The sequence below is a fragment of the Raphanus sativus genome, chromosome 5 (genome assembly GCF_000801105.2).
Source record: "Raphanus sativus cultivar WK10039 chromosome 5, ASM80110v3, whole genome shotgun sequence".
Classification (NCBI taxonomy): Eukaryota; Viridiplantae; Streptophyta; class Magnoliopsida; order Brassicales; family Brassicaceae; genus Raphanus; species Raphanus sativus.
In genome coordinates, this window is record NC_079515.1 from 26,430,394 (window position 1) to 26,452,562 (window position 22,169).

General features: G+C 38.1%; 4 protein-coding genes across 5 annotated transcripts; 2 read left to right on the forward strand and 2 right to left on the reverse strand.

Moving 5' to 3' along the window:
• Positions 1-66: 66 nt before the first annotated feature.
• LOC108835102 (RNA cytidine acetyltransferase 2) lies at positions 67-6,608 on the forward strand. Its single transcript, XM_056986240.1, has 26 exons — positions 67-471; positions 561-652; positions 743-914; positions 990-1,112; positions 1,204-1,377; positions 1,452-1,562; positions 1,661-1,794; positions 1,877-1,970; positions 2,177-2,275; positions 2,375-2,511; positions 2,634-2,731; positions 3,122-3,245; positions 3,340-3,427; positions 3,506-3,605; positions 3,674-3,726; positions 3,997-4,173; positions 4,262-4,299; positions 4,459-4,552; positions 4,683-4,862; positions 4,965-5,073; positions 5,163-5,232; positions 5,321-5,468; positions 5,551-5,679; positions 5,762-5,887; positions 6,066-6,131; positions 6,226-6,608. Exons 1-26 carry the CDS (start codon positions 367-369, stop codon positions 6,460-6,462), a joined length of 3,078 nt encoding a protein of 1,025 aa, XP_056842220.1. The 5' UTR covers positions 67-366; the 3' UTR covers positions 6,463-6,608.
• A 6,160-nt stretch (positions 6,609-12,768) lies between these two features.
• LOC108860021 (uncharacterized) lies at positions 12,769-13,589 on the forward strand. The gene has a single exon (XM_018633926.2). It carries the CDS (start codon positions 12,834-12,836, stop codon positions 13,362-13,364), a length of 531 nt encoding a protein of 176 aa, XP_018489428.2. The 5' UTR covers positions 12,769-12,833; the 3' UTR covers positions 13,365-13,589.
• A 3,837-nt stretch (positions 13,590-17,426) lies between these two features.
• On the reverse strand, positions 17,427-19,835 carry LOC108862384 (uncharacterized). 2 transcript variants are annotated; one of them, XM_018636490.2, is made up of 2 exons: positions 18,828-19,835; positions 17,427-18,470 (listed from the first exon to the last, which is right to left on the reverse strand). In XM_018636490.2, exons 1-2 carry the CDS (start codon positions 19,647-19,649, stop codon positions 17,562-17,564), a joined length of 1,731 nt encoding a protein of 576 aa, XP_018491992.2. In that variant the 5' UTR covers positions 19,650-19,835; the 3' UTR covers positions 17,427-17,561. The 2 variants fall into 2 exon arrangements, with proteins under 2 accessions (XP_018491992.2, XP_018491993.2); XM_018636491.2 differs by having other exon boundaries at positions 17,427-18,464; positions 18,828-19,830.
• A 544-nt stretch (positions 19,836-20,379) lies between these two features.
• On the reverse strand, positions 20,380-21,699 carry LOC108862388 (uncharacterized). Its single transcript, XM_018636497.2, has one exon. It carries the CDS (start codon positions 21,617-21,619, stop codon positions 20,576-20,578), a length of 1,044 nt encoding a protein of 347 aa, XP_018491999.1. The 5' UTR covers positions 21,620-21,699; the 3' UTR covers positions 20,380-20,575.
• Between the last annotated feature and the right edge of the window lie 470 nt (positions 21,700-22,169).

A 22,169-nucleotide genomic window follows, 5' to 3' on the forward strand; every position in this document is an offset into this window, starting at 1 on the left:
TTAGAATCCTAAAAAATACAGCTGGTTTAGCGGTGCTTATCAATAACCACCAGGTGGTGGGTTCGCATAGCAACAGGATGCAAATCTCATAAACCCTACCGCAAAATTTGGCGAAAACCCTAGTTTGTGGTCGTTTTCAGTTTGTGTGTGTCGTCGTCTCTTTTCCTCCCTTCCTTCCATCATAAACCCTACTGCACAATTTAGAAACACTAATTTTATTCTGTATCATCGTTTCCTTCGATTCTTATCCTCTCGTTCTGAAGAGAAAGTTTAAAGATTCGGTTTTGATTTTCTCAACAACACTCGACTTTAGAGTAAGCAGAGCTCAGATTTTGCGTCTGTGATAAGATTTAAGGAAGAAGAAGAATGAGGAAGAAGGTAGACGAACGTATCAGGACTCTAATTGAGAACGGTGTCAAACTGAGACACCGTTCCATGTTTGTCATCATCGGTGACAAGTCTCGTGACCAGGTTTCCTGTCTCCCCACCCTGCTCTAAACCTCTCTACTTTTCATTCACTCTTATCCCTACTAAATTTATGTGTGTTTCTTCTCTAACAGATAGTGAATCTCCACCATATGTTGTCAAAGGCAGTGATTAAGTCCAATCCGAGTGTCTTATGGTGCTACAAGGACAAACTTGACATTAGCAGGTTCGCTTCTTAGATTCCAAAGTCTCAAGCTTTTAGCTCTGGAGAGTGAGAAGTTCATAACTTTGTCATTCGTGTGGTTTTGATTTGCAGTCATAAGAAGAAGCGTTCGAAGCAGCTGAAGAGGTTGAGGGAGAGAGGACAGTTGGACCCTGAGAAGCTTGACGCCTTCTCTCGTTTGCTTGATGTGGGAAGGGTGACTCACTGCTTGTACAAAGATTCTGAACGTATCCTTGGAAATACTTTCGGCATGTGCATCTTACAGGTACCTTTGTCTCTAGGATTACTGATTCATTTTTGTTGGTGATATTCAGTATTTTCTTTTTTTGATTAAATTCAGGATTTTGAAGCTCTGACTCCCAATCTACTAGCAAGGACTATAGAGACTGTGGAAGGTGGTGGGATGATTGTATTGATATTACGATCACTTACATCGCTTACTAGTCTCTGCACCATGGTTATGGTATGAACCACTGATTTATTGCTTACTCTTAAGAGAATTGGGAAAAGAACATCATCTAATTGCTCTTACATGATTATTTGTTGTATATTAGGATGTCCATGACAGATTCAGAACCGAGTCGCATTCTGAGGCTGCTGGCAGATTCAATGAACGTTTCTTGCTGTCAATTGCTTCATGCAAAGCATGTGTTGTCATGGATGATGAGCTCAATATATTACCACTTTCCTCGCATATCAGATCTATTGCTCCAGTTCCTACAGAAATTGTAATCTTTATAGCCTCCATTGTGACAAAATGCTTTCCAGAATTTCACTGATAACTCTTCAATGCCACTTACAGGATTCCGAGGGGCTCTCTGAGGCAGAACGTGAGCTGAAGAATTTGAAAGATGAACTGAGTGATGATTTTCCAGTTGGTCCTTTAATCAAGAAATGCTGTACACTGGATCAGGTTCAAAGCTTATGAATTGTTTGCATACTTGTCTTTTTAATGCTCTTGCTTGTCCCATGGCTGATGTTTAACCGAGATTCTGCATTTTCCTTTTGTAGGGTAAAGCTGTTGTCACCTTTTTTGATGCAATTCTGGATAAGGCTCTTCGCAGCATAGTTGCTTTGATTGCTAGTCGAGGGCGTGGGAAATCTGCTGCACTTGGTTTAGCTGTTGCTGGTGCCGTAGCTGCTGGGTAAATTTACTTCCATATGTTCCTTTACTCTCTAGTAATTGGGATGTTTGTTAATATTATGGTTTTTTTTTTTGGCTTTTAGGTACTCGAACATTTACATTACTGCACCAAGCCCTGACAACTTGAAAACATTCTTCGAGTTTGTTTGCAAAGGTTTTGATGCACTGGAGTATAAGGTAAATCTTTTTCTTCTCCTATAGATTGTTTTAGTATAGCATTTGTGAGTGATGTAAAACCTTCAGGGTGAGAGACATGCATATTTATTGAGATAATAATTGGATTAGACCTATACTAGCTTCAAGCAAATAAATAGAATCCATCATTCTGCTTTGCGATGTGGTCTTATATGTTTCTGAAATATCTTTCACTTTATCTTTTAAAGGAGCACCTGGATTATGAAGTTGTGAAGAGTGCGAATCCTGATTTCAAAAAAGCTATTGTACGGATAAATATCATCAAACAGCATAGACAAACTATCCAGGTTTGTTCATTCCTCAGTTAATTCATTCATGGTCTTTAAGCTGTTGTAATTTTGTCCATCTTTGACGTGTTCTATGCTCTTGTTTTTTTTTGCATTCAGTATATACAACCTCACGAGCATGAGAAGCTCTCACAAGTAGAGTTGTTGGTTATTGATGAAGCGGCAGCTATTCCTTTACCAGTTGTGAAGTCTTTGCTTGGTCCTTATCTAGTTTTCCTATCCTCAACTGTCAGCGGGTATGTGAAACAGACTTTGATGCTCTTTCCATAATAAGGGGGAGTTATATGCATGTTTTGGTTTTGATTTAGGGATAATTATGCTACTGATTTTACTTGTTTCTTCTTCTTTTTGTTGAAAGGTATGAAGGCACTGGTAGATCTTTATCACTGAAACTCCTCCAACAACTAGATGAGCAAAGCCGGGCTCCATCTACTGGTCTTGAAGGCTCTCTTTCTGGTATATAACTAATGCTTCTTGCTTTCGTTCCTGGATGTGAAAATAATGAGGGAATATATTCAGAGGCTCATTTTTAAGAGGATAAACTCATCTTTCGTAGAATCATCGCGCAGATGCATGTTTTTGGTTAGGAAGGAAAAGTATAGGGCTTCTAGCATTTGTTTATAAAATTTTCATTTCGATGTTAGCAGTGAGTTCAATGTCATTGTAGCTTTGGCTAATATATGTAAACGTTACCTTGAAGAGCGTGACCTTCATTTTCATTTTCTCCCATAAGACGCATGCAAAGATTAATTTTAGGTTCCATGCATAGTAGCCCACTTTACTAGTGTATCTGATAAATTCATTATCTGGGAAAATGCCTCTGACTTTCTCAAGTTACTTTGGCAGGTTGTCTTTTCAAGAAGATAGAACTTAATGAGTCTATTAGATACGCTTCCGGAGATCCAATAGAGTCCTGGCTTAATGGCTTACTTTGCCTTGACGTTGCTACTAGTCTGCCCAATCCTTCATGGTCTGCAAGTTTTACTGGAATTTTTATCTTTTCTTGCAGTACTAATCGTCTATGTCTTTTTATTTGATTCATCCTCTTTCTTCTTTTTGTGTAGCCATCCTCGGCCTAGTGAGTGCGATCTCTATTATGTCAATCGAGACACACTCTTTTCTTATCACAAAGATAGTGAAATGTTTCTTCAGGTAAATGGGGTTGCTTTGATCCATACACTCTTTTGTTACCATATTTTGACAATAGACTGATATAAGTGCATCTCACAGAGAATGATGGCGTTATGTGTCTCTTCTCACTACAAGAACTCTCCAAATGATCTTCAACTGCTGGCTGATGCTCCTGCCCATCATTTATTTGTGCTTCTTGGTATGCAATTTTTCCTTTTCCCCACCTACTTAAACTTCAGAACTATGCCTAACTTCCTTTAAACACAGGTCCTGTTGATGAGTCGCAAAGCAAACTTCCTGATATACTCTGTGTTATCCAGGTATAGATTATTTCTTTTCATCTACTCTGTAGAATTACTGTAAGAAAATTTACCACTGATTTTTAGGTATCTGTTGAAACACCTGACAGTTAGATTTTGATTTAGAACAGTGAATCAACCGTCTTCATGAATATGGACTTATGAAGATTACATTATTAGCTAGCAAACTGTTTTAGTTTCTCTCATCCACATTTTGTCATAATTTTCTAGCTCGTGTTGCTTTTTTGATCTGTGTGATTTTAAAGCATCAACATAATTTGGTATTTTCAGGTCTGTCTTGAAGGACAGATATCTCAGAGCTCAGCTCTCAAAAGTTTAAGAGATGGCCATTCACCATATGGAGACCAGATTCCATGGAAATTCTGTGAACAGTTCCGGGACATCGAATTTCCACATCTTTCTGGTGCTCGCATTGTACGCATAGCTGTCCACCCTAACGCCATGAAGGTAATGTGTTTTCTTTATGCGCATGTTTTTTTTACCTGTCCAGTTAAACTTTTTGTGGGATTTAACATGTTTCTGTTTGCCTTTGCAGATGGGATATGGTTCTGCTGCAGTTGAGCTCTTGACCAGGTAATCTCATGAAAATGCATACACGAATTTGTTATCATGAACCTCCCGTACGTTTTCTTATATTATTGTTAGTTTCTGTACTGGACAAATTAGACTTTGCATTCATACTCTTAAACAAATAATACTGATTTTCCTTACTATGCTGATTGACATTTGCAGATATTTTGAGGGCCAGATTTCTCCAATATTAGAAGAAACTAATGAAGCTGATGTTGAGCATTCACCCATTAGAGTTACTGAGGCTGCTGAGAAGGTTTCTGGCTTTTCTATATATCTATGTGGGCTGTGGATTTATCTTAGTGCAGAATCTGCTTCTCTTTTTTTATGTTCACTAGCATAGTTGTTTCTCTTGTTTACATGCTTAAGTGGCTCCTCCTTGACAGGTCTCCATGCTCGAGGAGCAAATAAAGCCTCGCACTAATCTCCCACCTCTGCTGGTTCCACTCCATGAACGACGACCTGAGAGGCTTCACTACATTGGTGTCTCATTTGGTCTTACTTTGGATCTGTTCCGGTTCTGGAGAAAGCATAACTTTGCTCCGTTCTACGTTAGCCAAATCCCAGTTGAGAACAACACCTCCACACCCTTCCTCCTTGATTGTTTATGCGATTCCATTTATTGTAGTGGTTTTGTAACAGTGGTTTATTCCTTGTGCTTGGATCAGAGTGCTGTAACTGGCGAGCATACATGTATGCTTCTAAAACCTTTAAAGAACGACGAACTAGAAGTCAACGAGTCCGAGGAGTTGGGTTTCTTCGCTCCATTCTACAAAGGTTTGTTGATTCTTTGAGCAACGAACTGAACTTTCTTCATCTTCCTAGTGTATCATTAAATGTTTGAAACCTTATTTTGCTTTGTTCAGATTTCCGGATAAGGTTCTCTAAGCTGTTGAGTGATAAATTCAAGAAGATGGAATATAAACTTGCAATGAGGTAAAGCACAAGCAGTTTCTTGTCATTATTTTACAGTAATATCAAATTTCATAAAATTATTTAATTTGTCATTTCATTCTTTGTGTAGTGTCTTAAACCCCAAGATCAACTTCAAGGAGATTGATTCTTCAGAGAATTCATCAGATGGGTTTTTGAAGACACTTGACGGTATACTTTCTCCATTTGATATGGAGAGGCTCAGAGTATTCACCAACAATATGACTGACTTCAATCTGGTTAGCATTTGTTTTCTGAGAACCGAACTTAGGTTAACTGCTTTTCTGTTTGTAACCAGTTTCATTGTCTTATGATTGAAAGGTTTATGATATCTGCAAAACACTGGCACATCAGTACTTTGAAAAGAAGATCCCTGTATCGCTGTCATATGTTCAAGCATCTGTACTACTGTGCTTGGGATTGCAGGAGTCAGAGTTCTCTAGCATCGAGGTAATGTGTTTTACACTAATTATGTTTCACCACATCATGTTGAGAAAACTTGCCAACACATATGAATATTCGATTTTTGCAGAGACAAATGCAGTTGGAGAGGGGACAGATACACTCTCTTCTCTTGAAGGTCTTAAGGGAGTTATACAAATATATGAACGGGATTGCAGCAAAGGAGATTGAATTAGCCCGCCCTCGTTTGAAAAGGGTAACTCCTTACTGTTTTCTTATCTCAGTAATTGATCCATCAATATTGTTCATAAGAAACACGTATACAGAACCGAGAACAGAGGTTGGATCTTGTTTGCCGTTGCTTTGTGTGCAACATATGGTTTAAGCTAAATCCATCTGTTTTATAAAGGCTAACTTACGGTTCATCGTTGCAGATAGTGCTTGAACCTCACAACGTATCGGTTGACGATGATCTCAGGGAAGGAGCAAAACAAGTTGAGGTAATTCTCCTAACTTCACGTTCCCATGAAAAATGTTATATTAGTGTTGCTTGCTTCGGTCATAATTTAATAGAGAGCTTGTCCTTGTGTAAAGGAACAAATGATGGAGAAGACTGAAGGATCGGTGGATTCGGAGCTTCAACAATATGTAATTGGAGACAAAGAAGCAGAGGCTCTGAATCATTCAAAGATCCCTGCAAGTGGTATTATCACTGTTGAGTCTGCCAAGTTGGAGAATCAAAATGGTTCTGATAAATCCACCAAAAAGAGAAGCAAGGATAAGCATTCATCCGAGTCCAAATTCAAATCTTCCAAGAAGAGAAAAGCCTAAAAGAGTATTTTCTTTTACAATGATCAAAATAGTTTTTGACCATGAGTATGAATCTTTTATATTCTAAAATTTTGGTTATATTTGTTGTAATCTTGATTTTGTAGACAGAAATGGCTAAAAACTTAAATTATTTCAAAATCAGTAAAGCTAGCAAAAAGGATCGCTACACTATAATCATGAATGAGATATCAGCAGTGAGATATGTCATATTAAACCACTCCAAATCTCTGAATTAAACATTTGAAGTGCGTATATGCTATACTATTATAATGTCTTCATGAATGAGATATCAGCAGTGAGATATGTCATATTAAGCCACTCCAAATCTCTGAATTAAACATTTGAAGTGTGTATATGATAGCTTAGATCGAGTCAGAGGAGGTGGATACAACAGATGATGGAAACATGTGCAAATGATTGTAATATTGGAAGGAGATATGATGCAATGAAAGATGTTCAATGATTATTATGATCACTTTTATTTCAATTTCTTCTACGACTTAACAAACTCTCTATCAAGTGTTTTTCTGATAACCAACTCTCTCTATCAAATTGATTCTCTCTAACCCCTTTTAGGTTCAAACACTTCAACTTCTTACGTTACACCTTTAATAGACCAAAGCTCACGTATACAACTTTGAGTGCATGGAACCTAGCTAATTAACAAAAGGAAATGAATGGTATGATGGAAGGAAGAGAGAAGTAAAAATGATGGAAGGAGTAGTTGCAGAGTGGTTAAGAGAGAGATACCAACTCTTTCATCTTCTGTGTCATCCATGGATTCTCCACACGCCTTGCTGATGCACTTTGGAGACAGACACCTCTTTCTTACCTTTCCTTCTTCTCCACTCTCTTCTTTTTTTCTGCTTTTTCCTACTTATTTATAAAAGGTATATATTACATGACATTTAAGCACTACATATTCATATTCGGATGAGTGAAATTGAGATATATATATATATATATATATATATATATATATATATATATATATATATATCGTAGGAAGATATGGTTAGTAGTTAATACATGCATAAATACAAGATTCAGTGAAAACAGGGTAGGATTAATCTTGTAAATCCCGGTTTCATCTCATGATATTAACAGTTCAGCAGAAAAAGAAGATTCAGTGAAAATATACATGGTTATAGACTTAAACATGCATGGTTGATGGTAATTCGGTGAACGAGAGTAGTTAGTTAATACATGCATGTTTCAAAAAAAGTGATAAAGTTGATCAACAAAAAAAGAGTGATAATATACTCATGGGATTCGAATATCATCTTATGGTTATAGACTTACAGTATCCAATTTAAATTATTTTTCAGTGTTTAAAACTGAGGGACCTTTAATGTTTGATCTCAAATAGCTAACTAAAGTTCGTCAATGAAAGAACATCGCATTATTTTACGTGCAAATTTTCATGAAAGTTTAGTATAAAAAAGAAAGTTTGCTTGAAAGTTACATTTAAAACGTCTTACAATAGTCATTGTTGCAAAATTATATACCAGCGATCTTACTAATCTACTACTTAATCAAATTGATAAACAGTCAAATACAACAACTAAATTAGAAATGTTTTTGAGACCTAAACAAAAATGGTAGTTTCACTTATATGGTTCAGAAGACTTTAATAAGATTGATTAAAAGGATCTAAATATTTTTCCAGATCTACTTTCTCTCTCATCTCTCTCTTCCATCTCTAAAAACCAAAACTTTCAATTTCGTTTTGCTCCGTCGTTGAGTGGCCGGATTGTGTCCGGTACGTTAGCGCTCGACGGCGGAGGTTCCTTCTCTTCCTCATCTCTGTTTTCTCTTTGCTTCACCTTCGTATCTTTCCCTCTCCTCGTCTTGTCCGATGTTTCTGCTCCTGGAGGCTCGTCGGTGCCGTCTTTACTGCAGGGAAGCTCCGGCGTTGGTGCAGCTTGTTGGGTGGTGGAGCCTCGACACGGGGTCTGTGAGCTCGCGTTTGGTGAAGTCGGATTTTTTAGGGTTTTGTGAGGGGTACTTTTAGCCCCTTGTGGAGACAGCTGCGTGTGGAGGCAGATTGGATGGGCTTGCCGGTGGTTCCCTGCTGGTAAGGGGAGTGTGGAGGCGGAGCTGTGCTCTCTCCTAGGCGTCTAGTTCAGAGTCGGCTCTGACCTCTTCTTCTTGAGAGCTTTGGAGTCCCTTTTCTCAAAGGCGTTAGTAGCCTCTAGTAGCTGGCGTGTGTCAGGACTCGGGGTGTTCTTCCGTGAGGTGCTGTTCCGGAGCGGTGTTGGATACGTCGTCTATGGCGTCTTCAAGGCGATGTTGTGGTCCTCCTTTCAATCTCTGTTCTTCTTCCCGTCCTTTGGTTGCCGTCAATTGGAGAGTTGTGTCGACTTGCTCCCGATTGTTTCACTCTTGTGTGTGTTTTTTTTCAAAGCTTCTCCTTGCCACAAGATTAGCTTCTGACGGCTTAGGCTATCTTTGTCCGGTTCTCGGATGAGACGATCGACGAGTGGTTTGTGTGTCTCTGTTTTGTCAGCAGAGTATCTCCTCCCTCGGTGGCTTGATCGGTGGTTGTGACATTTCCCGACGCCGTGGGCATATTTGTGTTCGCGGTGGTGTCGTTACCCTTTGCTTTTGCAGGTCTTAGAGTGTTCTTCGGCTTCGTTTGGTTGTGGCTGTCTCGTGCCCAGTTTGTAGTTATCCGCTTGGTCTTGTGAGCCCTTTCGGCTCCATGTTCCGAATGGCTTGGCGTGCTAGAAGGTGCAGAGGGATTGGAGCGATTTTCACTTGGTATGACTCTAATCTCTTCTTCTATTGCGTCGGTGTTAAATGGTGGTGAAAGTTATGAGTTCCAAGGAGATCCCTGAGAGCTAGCTACACTAAAGACGGTATAGGAGTTCCGGGCATCCGAAGCAATGAGGAGAACCTCACGGTCCCATAAGCAACGTCAATGGTTGAGAACGGCAAACAGGTCTTAAGAATTTTAAAAACGGGCTATCGGATTGTGCTTGGTTTAGTGGGTGGGCGAAGGTAGCTTGTAATATATTGACTTAGGAACTTTTGTTCGAGTTGGGCTTGTAACCGGATCCTAAATTCCCGTTTCAACGGGTTGAAATTATTATATTAATATTAAAAAAAAAAAAAAAAAAAAAAAAAAAAAAAAAAAAGATTGATTATAAAAATTAAATTTAAAAAGTAGATGTGATCTGCATGTGTAGTTTGGCCTGTCTCTTAGTGTAACTGTGTAAGAAAGACAAAAGCTCCAGGGATTAAGGTGGCCGATCAACCGCAAATCAGCCACTTTGATTTCTTGTCTAAATTTATTTTTCCAAGTCTACAAAAAATATTTCTCAAAAGAATATCTTTAGACCAGTGCACATTGGATTTCATATATTTAGTTATAAGATATAGTTTATTTTGTTTTATATATCCTCGGTCTTTGAGGTTTTCAGCGAGGCTTAAGCCTTATGCGCCGTTCGCGGCTATTTGAAAAATGAAGATCAGACAAATCATTTATTTATATCATCCACAAAAAAAGGTAATGCTATCTATTTAGAAAAAAAATATAATTTAAATTTGTGAAATCGTCGTAGAGTAAACCAATTCGTATTACACACAAAATTCCTATTCGAATTTTACATACCTGAGACTTGGATTAATATTGGATGAAATTTTGCGTATTAGCAAAATTAATAATTTACTAATATGTGTGTTTTTGATTTCAGTTTGATAGAATCAATCACTTACTAGCTAATACATGTATATGCAGTTAACGATATATGATTGTGTGTAGAAGACATGTGCTTATTGGGATTTGTTTGGCCTCAAGAACCCCTAAAAATTCCTGCAACTGGTCCAAGATTCCATGACGACAAGGACCTTTGGCCTAATTTGCATTGATACGATTGCCTAAATTTAATCCATTTGTAGATCCAAATGAACACCAGCCAACAAAAACAATTAATCAATATTAAGCCATAATTAATTACAACCATTAATATAGTAAAAATAAATAAATTCATATATTTTTTTCTTGGATGATATCACAAAACAACCTTTGAGTAAGTCATATATACTTCGGCATTCTGCCTACAATTTTTGAAGCTTTATTTATGATATATTTTCCATCTTTTATGATAAGAAAAATGGAAGTGTAGAATAAATCAATGTTGTTGATCCGATCTAAGTTTGGGAAATGTGGGAGTTTGGTTGAAGTTAAGAACAGTGTATAAACTAAGATTTACTATAAGTTGTAGGGTGGGGTTTGGTCTTATTCAAATCACCAAACACACTCCACAAGCAATAACTTATATATTTATATCAAGTTTATAAAATATTATAGATTCATCAGAAGGTTGTCTGCGCTTTAATCCTTTAGCAAAAAAAAAAAAAAGGTTGTCTGCGCTTGTAGTAGATTAAATCAAATATTAACAGAACTGAAACATGAAGTGGTGGGAATCTGAGGTTACAAAACAATATAAATACAACCACAAATAAATCATACTAGGATAGTACCCGCGGTTTTATCCGCGCTTTGAAAGCGCGGATTTTTATTTTTTTATTACCAAATTTATTAACATGTATATTTGTTTATTAATAAGACATGTGTGTTTGGTTTCGGTTTGCTTCAGATTGTATTTTCTGATTTTCAGTTTGGTTTTGGTTGAGGTATGGGTTTTTAATTTTTGGTTTAAATATATAGTAACCGTTCGGTTATTTATGAATTCGAGTTTGGTTTGGATTGAATTATTTTGATTTTTGATTTGTTTCAAATAACAATGATAAGAACCCGATAAAACTTCAAATTCAATTAAGAGCGTGAGTCTAAATAGAGATATAAAGATTTCCGTTTTTGTTTATGATTTAGGTTGCTATATTTTTGTTACATTTTCTGGTTTTTTTTTGTGATTCTGAATGCCTTAATATTTTAAATATGTTTAGAAAATTGGCATTCTCAAAGTTATATACTAAATCATAAAATATCTGCTAATTTTGTATTCCTATGTACCTAGATTTTGATATGTGATTTCAAACCCTAAAATAATTTTAGATGAAAATATATATATATATATATATATATATATATATATATATATATATATTGTATAAAGTAATTTCAAATAATCATGTAAAACTTTGAATAGTAAACATGGATTCATGTCCCTTTATTTGAATTAGTACGTTTTCACGTTGGTTATGAACATATATGAGTTCTTTGAATCATATATCTTAAAGTTTCATTTTATATACAATGAAACTCCGTATATACACTATACCATATACAATATGGTAGAATTTCAAGTAAAAAGTTAGCATGATGTATATGGGAATCATTCTATAATAAAACATGTTTTTCTGATTCACATAATGTTAGTTAGAGGAACACTAAATAAAAAATCATATGTTTCGGTCTACCGAATACAAACTTCAGTGCTCGTATCTATTGAATTGTCAAACAATATTTATTTACTTGGTTTAAATAGATTAACTAAATAATGGATTGAGATAAAGTGTATATTTAATAAAAACTAATTTATCAAAATAATAGGAATGTTAGTTAATAAGATATATAGAAATAACAGGAAGGCTAATTAATAGATAAGTCACAACATTTTCAATGGGTCCAAGTTAAAAGTATGCCATGGTAGAATTCAAATAGGACCCTAAATTAATAGATTAGATGAAGTGTTTGGTTTCTTTAACCTTACGCAATGTTTTAATGACTTTGAGCTCTTCCCGATACCTAATTAGGATTTTAAAAATTCAGTCCTCAGCCAACCCTTTTGTGGTTCACTCTACTTCTTGTGTTGCACCACACATTAACATAATTTGTTTTTTTTTCGTTCCTAAAACAAGTAAAATTGTAAAATCAGAATTATTTTTTTTTTTTTGGTTTTTATGCTATATAATAAAAGAAGGCCCATAAAAAATTATATCTAAAAAAAAATTGTATCTATAAATAGATTACGTGTATGTGGTTCACAATTTATTTTGCATGTCCATCCTAATCGATAAATAACACAAAACACACCTAAATATTAGCTTATCAAGATCTTCTTCACATTTAAATATTTTAATAATTCTATAACAATATTTTCTCGCTAGGGATTAGAAAATAACATCCCAAATAAGCAATCCACTTTAATTCGTGGAAATTCTTTGGAAATTTACAATCATGTTACAAAAAAAAAAAATCATATTCGTGAAAAAAGGAAATTACAAAAACGGCCACTAGTCCAAGAACTTTATTCAGAAAATAACAAGGAAATGAGTGGCCAAAAAGTCAAGAAAATCCTTTATAAAGCCCCACGAGTCTTGATCACTACAATGCATAGCGAAAAAAAAAGAAACACACAAAATAAGTGTGAGAAAGAGTCTCTCTCTTGAGTGTTGAAGTCATGCAGCTCAAATCATCTTCTTCTTCTTCTTCAACACCGTCCATGAAACTCAAAACCCTAATCCAAAATCTCCTTGCACACCCTCTCTACCGTTTCCTTAGAGCTGTCTCTAGAGCTAAATCAATCTTTCTAGAGATGTCTAAACACAACAACAACAAGAAACGAAAGCTGACGATGTTTTATCCAAGAAAGGCTTCAAAGAATCAACGCAAGATCTTCTTCGGATCGTTTAGAATGCACTACAACTGGTGTTCCTCTGATGTTGTTCCTGTGCCGCAACCTTTCCCTTTTTCTGTCTCTGACATCAATGGTGCAGAAGATGATGAGTCTCACCTCTCTGGCTACCTCGAGTGGCTAGAGCACAAGAAGGTCGAGGATTTGGAAGAGGTAAGAGATGATGAAGGAGCCAACGATGATGATGATATTGATCATTTGGCCGATATGTTCATTGCTAATTGCCATGAGAAGTTCTTGCTCGAGAAAGTCGAATCTTACAGGAGGTTTCAGGAAATGTTAGAAAGGGGTTTGTGAAACATAATAGATTTTCACCTTTGTCTCATTAATTAATAATCATGTTGTAAAATCTTAGCTAGTTTGATTTGATAATATTGCCACAAGGTGGGGAAATGTGTAACTTGAAAGTTTTGGTGGTAATGTGCAAGAAGTTGGAACTTTTGGGGTAGTCAGTGAAACATGGTATTGTAAAAACAATAAATATTATTGTCCATCTAATTGGGCACATCTAGTTAAGTTGTGAGTTTTGATTAGTGTTCGGTAAACTATATTCAACTTTCCTAGTACTTAACTATACCAAATCTTGAAAGAGTTTAAAAGACAATAATTAAACAAGGAATTAACATAAATCAGAATCAATATTTCTTAGAAAGAAACAAAATTAACAAAATACAAAATTGGAAGACAAGAAAATACCTCTGTTTTTCAGAAGAAAATACCTCTGTTGGAACTTGGAAGTGCGATAGTCTTAAACACAAAACATAATTTACCAAATAAGATTTACTTTGTGAATAGTTACCGTTAACATATGTATATTGATTGATTAGTATTTGGTAACAACATACATATTGTGCATTTATAGGTAATGCCTGTAAGACTTGTGAATAAGACACTAGTATTAGCTATTAAGGATCGAACAAATCTCGGTAAAAAGTATCTAAAGCACAATTCACTGTGCCTTGTCAACTACCCATAGATCAATTTTCACCTAATTTCGGACTTTATAGGAAGATATTGTGGTGTTTCCGTGTAATTGCAATACTCATTTCACCAAATGCTTGTATTTATTTACCTTAAAATATTAAAAGTGTTGGAGAAGTAACCCTCCATGATTGGGGTGTGCTTGTACGTAGATGATGTGGATGTACATTTTTCCACAGCTTAATAAACATCAAATCAGACGAAGGTTAGTTACTATAATGTATAATCATATATGATGATTTTCTGTAAGAATACATAAATTTTATGAAATGGTTTTTAAGTTTCCCAACACTCTTTCTCCTAAAAAACTACTGTGTCACATTGTATGCAACATGGCAACATATTAGCTTAAGTAGTACTTACTTTAAGAAGAAATATGTCATTAATGGTATTTACAACAACGATCTTGCAATTTAGTAGTATTTCATTATCTTTATTTAAGCATTCGCGCCCGCCGTACATGCGACTCCTTTTGTCAAATGTTATTATGATCATTTCGTCATTTCCTAGATGATAATACATAAAGCCTCGATTGATTGTGTAGTTTTATATTTCAACTAAATATGAGTTCTAATGGCTACTTTTCTTCCACTACGCTTTTCTCATTACAATATTATATGCATAGATCAGTTAAAAATATTATATTTATAGCTTTTTTCCTTCAAAACAACGTACCAGACTTTAGGCAGTTGATTAAAACTTTGTTGGCCTTTATAATGGAAATTAGAAAAAGCTAATTGGTATATATTTTGCTAATTAATTGTACATGATCTAGTCTCTTTTCCACAACCCTAGATATTGTTCGTTGACCTTTGCAGATTATAGCTTAATTTATGTAACATGCTCGAGACCCAAAATTAATATATTGAAATATGTTTATGTAAACTTACGAAGACTAAAAATATATGAATACGATGCGGTTACATCAACGGATTTAGCACCAGTAAAAAAGTCAAACCTGGTGAGGTATGTTGGGTCAAGATTCTTTTCATTATAATATGCAAGTGGAAAGCATGCAGACTTGGTTAGCAGCTAACTGATTCCACATCAACGAGAAGCTTATCATTTATCATTCATATTTGTATTGCTTATTGGCTTCTAGCTAAATCATGCAGACGTGACGTGCACGTAACTGATCCAGTGATTCCCCATGAACAAGAAGCTTTTTCATTCATGTCTAGGGTTTTCATCACTTTGCTTGACCATCAATTTTAACAGTTTGTGTTACTTGTGGGCTTCTAACTTTATATGTTCATGTGGGTCCCTTCTCGTGTTGGTTTCCTCTCTGTGTTTGAGATTGGCTACTTAGCCAGTGGGCTCTTGAGCTCTGTAATAGCATTTTATTCTCCTGCATTGTAATAGTAAAACCAACCTTTGACGAATTTTCATATAATCTTTCATTTTCTAGTATTGTTTTAACTAGGAGTTAAGGACCAGACTAATCCAATCGCTAACGATAATTATAATATCCACTACCCCGAGATCTAATGGAATCAAAGTAAACTTTATCCCCAAAAAATGCAAATATTATAAGCAAAACAGATTTTAATTATCTTGTTTGTTGACCAAACAAAATTAACTCTCGTAAAAAATAGCGAAGTGACTCATTAAGTAAACCATAACAGTTCGTTACACAAGCCCTACCTTCTTCCACAAGTATACAAATCGTTTCTTCCCCTCGCTCTTCTCTCGTTCACCCCTCTGCAACACATTCTTGCGCTAGAAACCTTTCGAAGATTCCTCTGTTCCATCTCGAATGGCGGATCAGAGCGATCAACACTCGGATACTCCCACCGGTACGTCTATTCAAAAACAAAACTCCTCGCGGTTCTTGTAACATTTCGATCGCAAGCCCTAGTAAATAGGGTTTTCAAGTAGGATGATCACCTTAGGTTTTGGTTAGTGATTTGATCTTTGATTCCGTTTGCAGACGAACCAACTCGACTCCCTCTCAAGAAGAGAGGTTACGCAGAGAAAACCCTTCCAAGGTTAAACAACAACGACGAGGACTCCTTCTTCCCCGAGTACAAGGACATGGATCTTGACGAACTCAAGATCAACGCTTACTACGATGTTCTCAAGGCCTTCATGGCAGAGTCTTCTACAATATCAAGCGTAAGCACCGGTTTAAACCTTTTTCATGTCTTTGTTGTTTCCGTTCTTGATGGTTGTGCTCATGTTGTTTTTTCAGCAAAGGATTATGATCATGAAAGAACTCAAGAGCGAATTGAAGATCGACCACATAACTCACACCGCTTTGCAGGAGGAAATCAAGAGTGATACACTGGTCCAAGAGCTGAGGTATCTTGGTCTACACGCAAGAAAGTGAGTGATCTCCTTTGACCTAATTTTTCAATCTCTCTGTTTCTTTAGGGGAACTTCACTGGCTTCTTCTGAGAAAGTCACTGACGCTGAAGAACAGAAGAGCACTTCCGTGGAAGGAGAAGCACCAAAGCCAAGTCTGATAGTGAACAATCAATACGTACTCAAACTTGTAAATCCTGACATAATCTGTTTCCAAGTCCCAAAAGCTGAAAACTTGTAGGTTCTGACATCAATTCGTTTTCTGCTTGCTTAGCAAGAAAGCTTCAACATAGCTCCAGCAAAGATCCAACAAGAAACGGCTGAACCGAGTGAAGCTACTCATGCAAAGATCCAAAATGAGAAGGCAGAAGCGAGTGCTACTACTACTCCTGAAGAGTTACCATTCCCAAGCTGGGGCCGTGCTTCTCCAGAGTCTCTTGTTAACAACATCATCACTATAAGTATAGACGGTGAAGACGATCTCGTTACATTCCGAATCAAAGCCTATGACGCAGAAACGGTAATTCTTCACGTTTCCTTTGTGTCTTGTGCATCAAGTTAGGTCTCTTCTGCCATTCTAACAAACCATAGCTTCCAATTTCATAACAGGAAATGCACCAGCTGGTGACTCTATCAAGCACAAAGGAAGTGTACGACCCGTTGGACTGGATTGATATTAGATATGTAAGATATCAAAAACTGTTACATCTCTTACTTCAAGTTTTTGATCAGAATCTGATAGCAAAGCATTGATCTCAAAAACTCATTGGCAGTTTCCAAGGGAAGAGATTATATGGCAAAAACAACATCCCGGGTTCACAACACGCAACTGCTTACTTAAACCAGGCCAAACTATCCTGAACGCAACCACTACAGCTAGAGTCAAGAAGCCAATTAGAGAGGTACATATTTGCTGCAAACAGCGCTTTTCAAAAGTTTCTTTCTATTGCTTCATTGCGACTCTCTGATAGGTTGGAAGATCTGCCAGTGGGATTCCTATCATCAAGAGACTTGATAAGGGAAAGGCTAAAATGCAGTAGGATGTTGAGAAGACCCAGAAGCATGACAACAATCAAGACAAGAACACTCTCTTATAAAACTTGTTTCAGATCTTTTAGTGTCACTGAACATATGTTTTGCTGCCTTATAAACTTGTTAGTAGATTCTTGAGACTTATATAAGATAGTTAAGCCGTGTAATGATGATGACTCATAACCTCCTTGTACGCTTCTTTGGGCGAGTAGAAGAACCTTCCTCCTTTTCACTAGCTTCTCTTTTAGAGGCTGCGCTAGTGTTTTTCTTTGCAGCTGGCGTTCGTTTCTGACCTGCAACAACTTTTTCATTCTTAGCGTTACTTCTCCTCTGTTCAGCTCCTTTCTTTCCACTAGAGGAATCATCCTTCACAGTCTCTGGCACAGTTTCAGCCCCTTTCATCCTCTTAAGAAAACTTGCAGCACTCTGCTTTTTTGAGCCAACTTTTGTGCTCTTACCCTTCTTCTCTTGATCACTTTTCTTCTGCTCAGAGACATCACCATCATCCAAACTGGTCTTAACGTTTCTTGTTCCTACTTTTTTAGCTGATGAGGTTGTTGTTCTTCCTCTAGGCATCTTCTTGGAAACTATAGGTTCCTCATCATCTTTGTCAGTGGTTTCATCTTCCTCCTCCGCCTCTGAAACTTGCTTCTTCTCGTTCTCATCCGTTGTTGGAACTACTTTAGTCTTTTTCTTGAACGGTTCAGTGGTAGAAGATCTAACAGCCAAGGAACTGCGTTTCCGACAAGCTTTAACAGACACGGACACTTTTGGCTTCAGAGACAACAGTGTGAGTTCCTCCTTGGATGTCGTCACCAAGGGTTCTTCATCTTTTGGTGGTGAGGTTTGATTAGAGGTCTTGAGAGTAGTCATCTGTTTCTTGATGAGTTCGTGAAGCTGCGCTGCGGAATTAGACTCGGGAGAACGCTCGCCGTAGAAAACCTTGGCGTTGTTGATTAGTAGCAGTAAGTCTCGAAAGAACTTGGTTTTGGAGCTTTGGTAATAACCTTCGTCCACACGAGTTCGAATCTGGTCCAAGTCTATGTGCTGCCTTATTATTCTCTCGTACTCGGGTGTTTCCTGCAGCTTCAGAATCAAACAAGTAAATAAAGACTCTCCTTAAGACTTGATTAAAATACAAAGCGCATCATATATTACTAGCTTTTTATCATAAATATATTGTCATGTTAGATCAACATTAATTAATTTCAGTTTAAAAAACATAATAAACTATTATTCAATAATAATAAATTTGTAAAAATATTATTAAAATATAATATCTATGTGAGATAAATATTTTTCTAAAACATTTATTTTCAATTAAAAAGAAATGTTTTCAATAGGATAGAGACCATACTCACCTAAATTATTTTCACATTAATTCTGCCAAAAAAAAACAAAATAGGAACTGTTGAAAAAATAATATGGCTCTTAATTCGTTACCTGGCTCTCGAGCCGGCGCCAAAAGTGGGAGCCGATGGGGCGCGAGCGAAGAATCTCGATGAAATCAATCAACGGCCCAGATTCAACGACAGTCCTATTAACGGCCAGAGATTGATCCTCGTTATCCGGTTGGTCGTGTCCTACCGTCTCCTCCTTTCTCGGTAAGCTCGCCGAGCTCTGCACGTCACTCGTTTCTTTCGCCTCAACGAACTCGGGCGACTCGTTTCCCTCTCTTACTACTGAGTCACCTCTCTCCGAGTCCTTCGCCCCGCTCTCGCAGCTTCCTCTACCCGAATCCTCCCTAACCGGTTTCTCCTCGGTTCCATCTCCCCCGATCCGGTTCGGCTCTTCTTTAACTGGTTCATCGATTTCCCGGTTCGGTTCGATAACCGGAACGTCGTGGTTTTCCCCGGTTTCCGCGGGTTTAACCAGATCTGAAGATCCGGTCACCTTCTCCGCCTCCTCCTTCTCTCTCTCATCCTCCAATCTCTTCACCTTCATCTGCAGAGACGAAATGGATACATCGTAACGTTCGACTTCGCGTCGGAGCTCATCGACGCGGAGCTTTCTCAGCTCCTCGAGCCACCAAGAGATCTCGGAGACGGTTTCTCCCTCGTCGGGGGAGAATCGTCGCTTGAGATCGTTGTATTTGCGGCGACAGTCGGAGGCGGTGAGGGTGCGAGAAGAAGAGTTTTGTTTGTTGATTTCGGCGGCGACGGAGTCCCACGAGTCGACGCCGTGACGGCGAACGGCGCAGGCGAGGAGGAGCTCCTCCCATGTGGTCCATGTTTGGTTGTTTTCTTCGTTTTCCGGTTTTGCCATTGAATAGGTTTTGGTTATTGTCACTTTTGTCCCAAATGATCTCTCCTCGGCTGCTGCAAATCGTTGGCTTCCACTAAGAAGAAACCTTTGTGACTGATTATTTCTTTTATTCGTCGGACAAATAATTATGTTAGTGTTATTACAAGGCGCACCAATTGAGAAATCGTGTAGTGGGCCCAGGCTAATGACAACTGGTACTGGACCGATTACTGATTTGGAACCAAATGCGGAACGAAATGCTCCAATCAAGTAGTCTCCAATTCTGGTAATTATATTTAATTTTGGATTGTACGGAATAAAGTTAATACAATATAAACCAAACTAAAGGCCCAGGCCTTAATTTTATTTCTTGAGGCTCTAAAAGTTTGGTGGGCTTTTCTTCTAGAATCAGACTTGCTAGCAATCAGCACTCAACATTCATCCAGATTCATCATCATCATACAACTAAACATCTTCACGACTAGACATCCTGTTAGGACTGAACATGACCAGTAGTAACTCCAATGGAACTCTTTCACATCCTAGTCATAGTGTCTGATCAACTGCTTGAAGATAGCTTTCTAGATCCCTCCAGACTGTAAAATCTCCTCCTTTGTTTAATCAACACAACCACAAGCACTATTCCAAATCTATATATAATCCTTCTAATTCTAATAAAATCAAGCTCATAGCTCACTGCCAACATATTAAACTGATTTAGACCAAGCAATTTCTAGTTCAAAACATAATCTCATACTAAAACTCTTGCAATTGCTTTGAATTATCCCAAAACAAGTTCTGAAAATCTTCCAAAATCCAGCAGTAACTTAACGCATGCATATATACAAAAGGCATAGATAAAACTAAGAAGACAGAATGCAGTACAACAATTCGAATAAAGCTTTTTTATCACCTCTCAAGATCATAGCGAGTGTAACCAAATACCATCAAGAAGCTCCTTTCAAGGCCTTCTTCAGCTCCTCCGCCACGTCACCCTCTTCCTTGCTTTGCTTCCCTCCGCAATCCGACGCCGTTCTCTCGCTGCTCCACCGATCAGCTCTCCCTCTACCACTGTTGTTCTTGCTATTGCTATTGCTCCTCTCGGCTTCGCGTTGCTTTGACGAGTGAGATCTGTAATCTACTACCGGCGACACGTTCGACATCATCATCACTCCCCTGAGATCTTCGACAGCTCTCTTCAACTCTCTGTTCTCCGACCGAAGCTCCTCCATAAACAAACGCACCTTCCCCAAATCAACACCAGTAGTATCCCCCGCGGGTTTATTATCAACCTCTTTACCTTCCACGTGTTCGATCCCAATCTTATCCATCACCAGAAACGGAAACCTCCTCAGAGAAACCACAGCAGCCGTCGGATCAAACTCCCGTCTCATCTCCGTCGGAACCCTAACCCCCCACCTGAAGTTCACAACGGCGCGTCCCCTCACAGGCAAACACGTCCTCGCCGCGACCTCAACACCAGACAACAACCCCGCGATATCTCCCGCCGAAGCCGACTGCAAAAGCGTCACCTTCTCGAAACCCTCCGCCGGAGAATCCACGACCTCGATCGACGAATCCTCCTCCGAGACGGATCCGTTGAGATTGGATCCGAATCCAGAGGAGGAGGAAGAGTGAGATTTCTTGATCGAGAAGTCGCCGAATTGGGGTTTGAAGTGGATCATGAAGCTAGGGTTTCGCCGGCCGAGGAGGTTGAACTCGGCGCTCATGAGCATGGAGGTGGAGATCGGGGAGCCGAAGGATCCGGTTCCGGTTTTGACGACGAGGGAGAAAGGGTTGTAGGAGTCGTTGGGACGGTAAGCGATCTTGAGAGAAGGGCCTGATTCGAAGAAGGTCGAGAGGTTGAGGCTCAGCTCCTTGGATTCTCCGGCGACGATTCCGGATTGAAAGGGTAGGCCTATGATGCTCAGAGGAATCTTGGCTCTGAACAGAGGCTTCTTCTCTTCCCGGAACTTCATGGAAGCCTTCATCTTCTTCTCCTCCGTGCAAAAAAAATCGAGAGAAGATTGGTATGGAGTGAGCAGACATAGAAACCAAACCCTAGGAGCGGACAAGTAGCAACTTGGAACCAAACACGTGTTTTTTTTTTCAAAACTCACTATACATTTACGGTTTTATCCTTCTGTTATGTAGAGAATAACAGATAAGCTCGTTGACTAATTCGAAATGAGAGGTGGATAAATAACTTGTGTTTTGTAACTGTTTATTATCTGTTCAGCTTCTGTCCAGTTTCTGTTTTTTTCTTTTGTTCCCGTTGTTGATACGTAAAGCCCGTATATATCTAAAATGGGCCTAATTGGGTTCAAACTCACACAGAAGCTAATGAGGCCTGTACGCTGGGCTCTCACACACATGTGAATAAGGATTAGCTAGGGGTTTTTGTCTTTGATTGTTTCTCACCCCATTGTTTTCTTATGCAGGGTTTAAGGCTTTCGGTATCATGAAACGGTGTGGTTTATCCATTTCACTACTATTAGCAGACTGACTATTAGGGACAATATTCCCTATCGAAGTTGGAAG

Excerpts from the sequence above, each read along its gene's own strand:
- LOC108862388 (XM_018636497.2), bottom strand. The coding sequence starts at position 21,619 with ATGAAGGCTTCCATGAAGTTCCGGGAAGAGAAGAAGCCTCTGTTCAGA.
- LOC108862384 (XM_018636490.2), bottom strand. The coding sequence starts at position 19,649 with ATGGCAAAACCGGAAAACGAAGAAAACAACCAAACATGGACCACATGG. Across the intron at positions 18,471-18,827 it reads GGCGCCGGCTCGAGAGCCAG|CTGCAGGAAACACCCGAGTA; the intron begins GTAACGAATTAA and ends TTGATTCTGAAG.
- LOC108835102 (XM_056986240.1), top strand. The coding sequence starts at position 367 with ATGAGGAAGAAGGTAGACGAACGTATCAGGACTCTAATTGAGAACGGT. Across the intron at positions 653-742 it reads GACAAACTTGACATTAGCAG|TCATAAGAAGAAGCGTTCGA; the intron begins GTTCGCTTCTTA and ends TTTGATTTGCAG. Across the intron at positions 1,113-1,203 it reads GTCTCTGCACCATGGTTATG|GATGTCCATGACAGATTCAG; the intron begins GTATGAACCACT and ends GTTGTATATTAG.
- LOC108860021 (XM_018633926.2), top strand. The coding sequence starts at position 12,834 with ATGCAGCTCAAATCATCTTCTTCTTCTTCTTCAACACCGTCCATGAAA.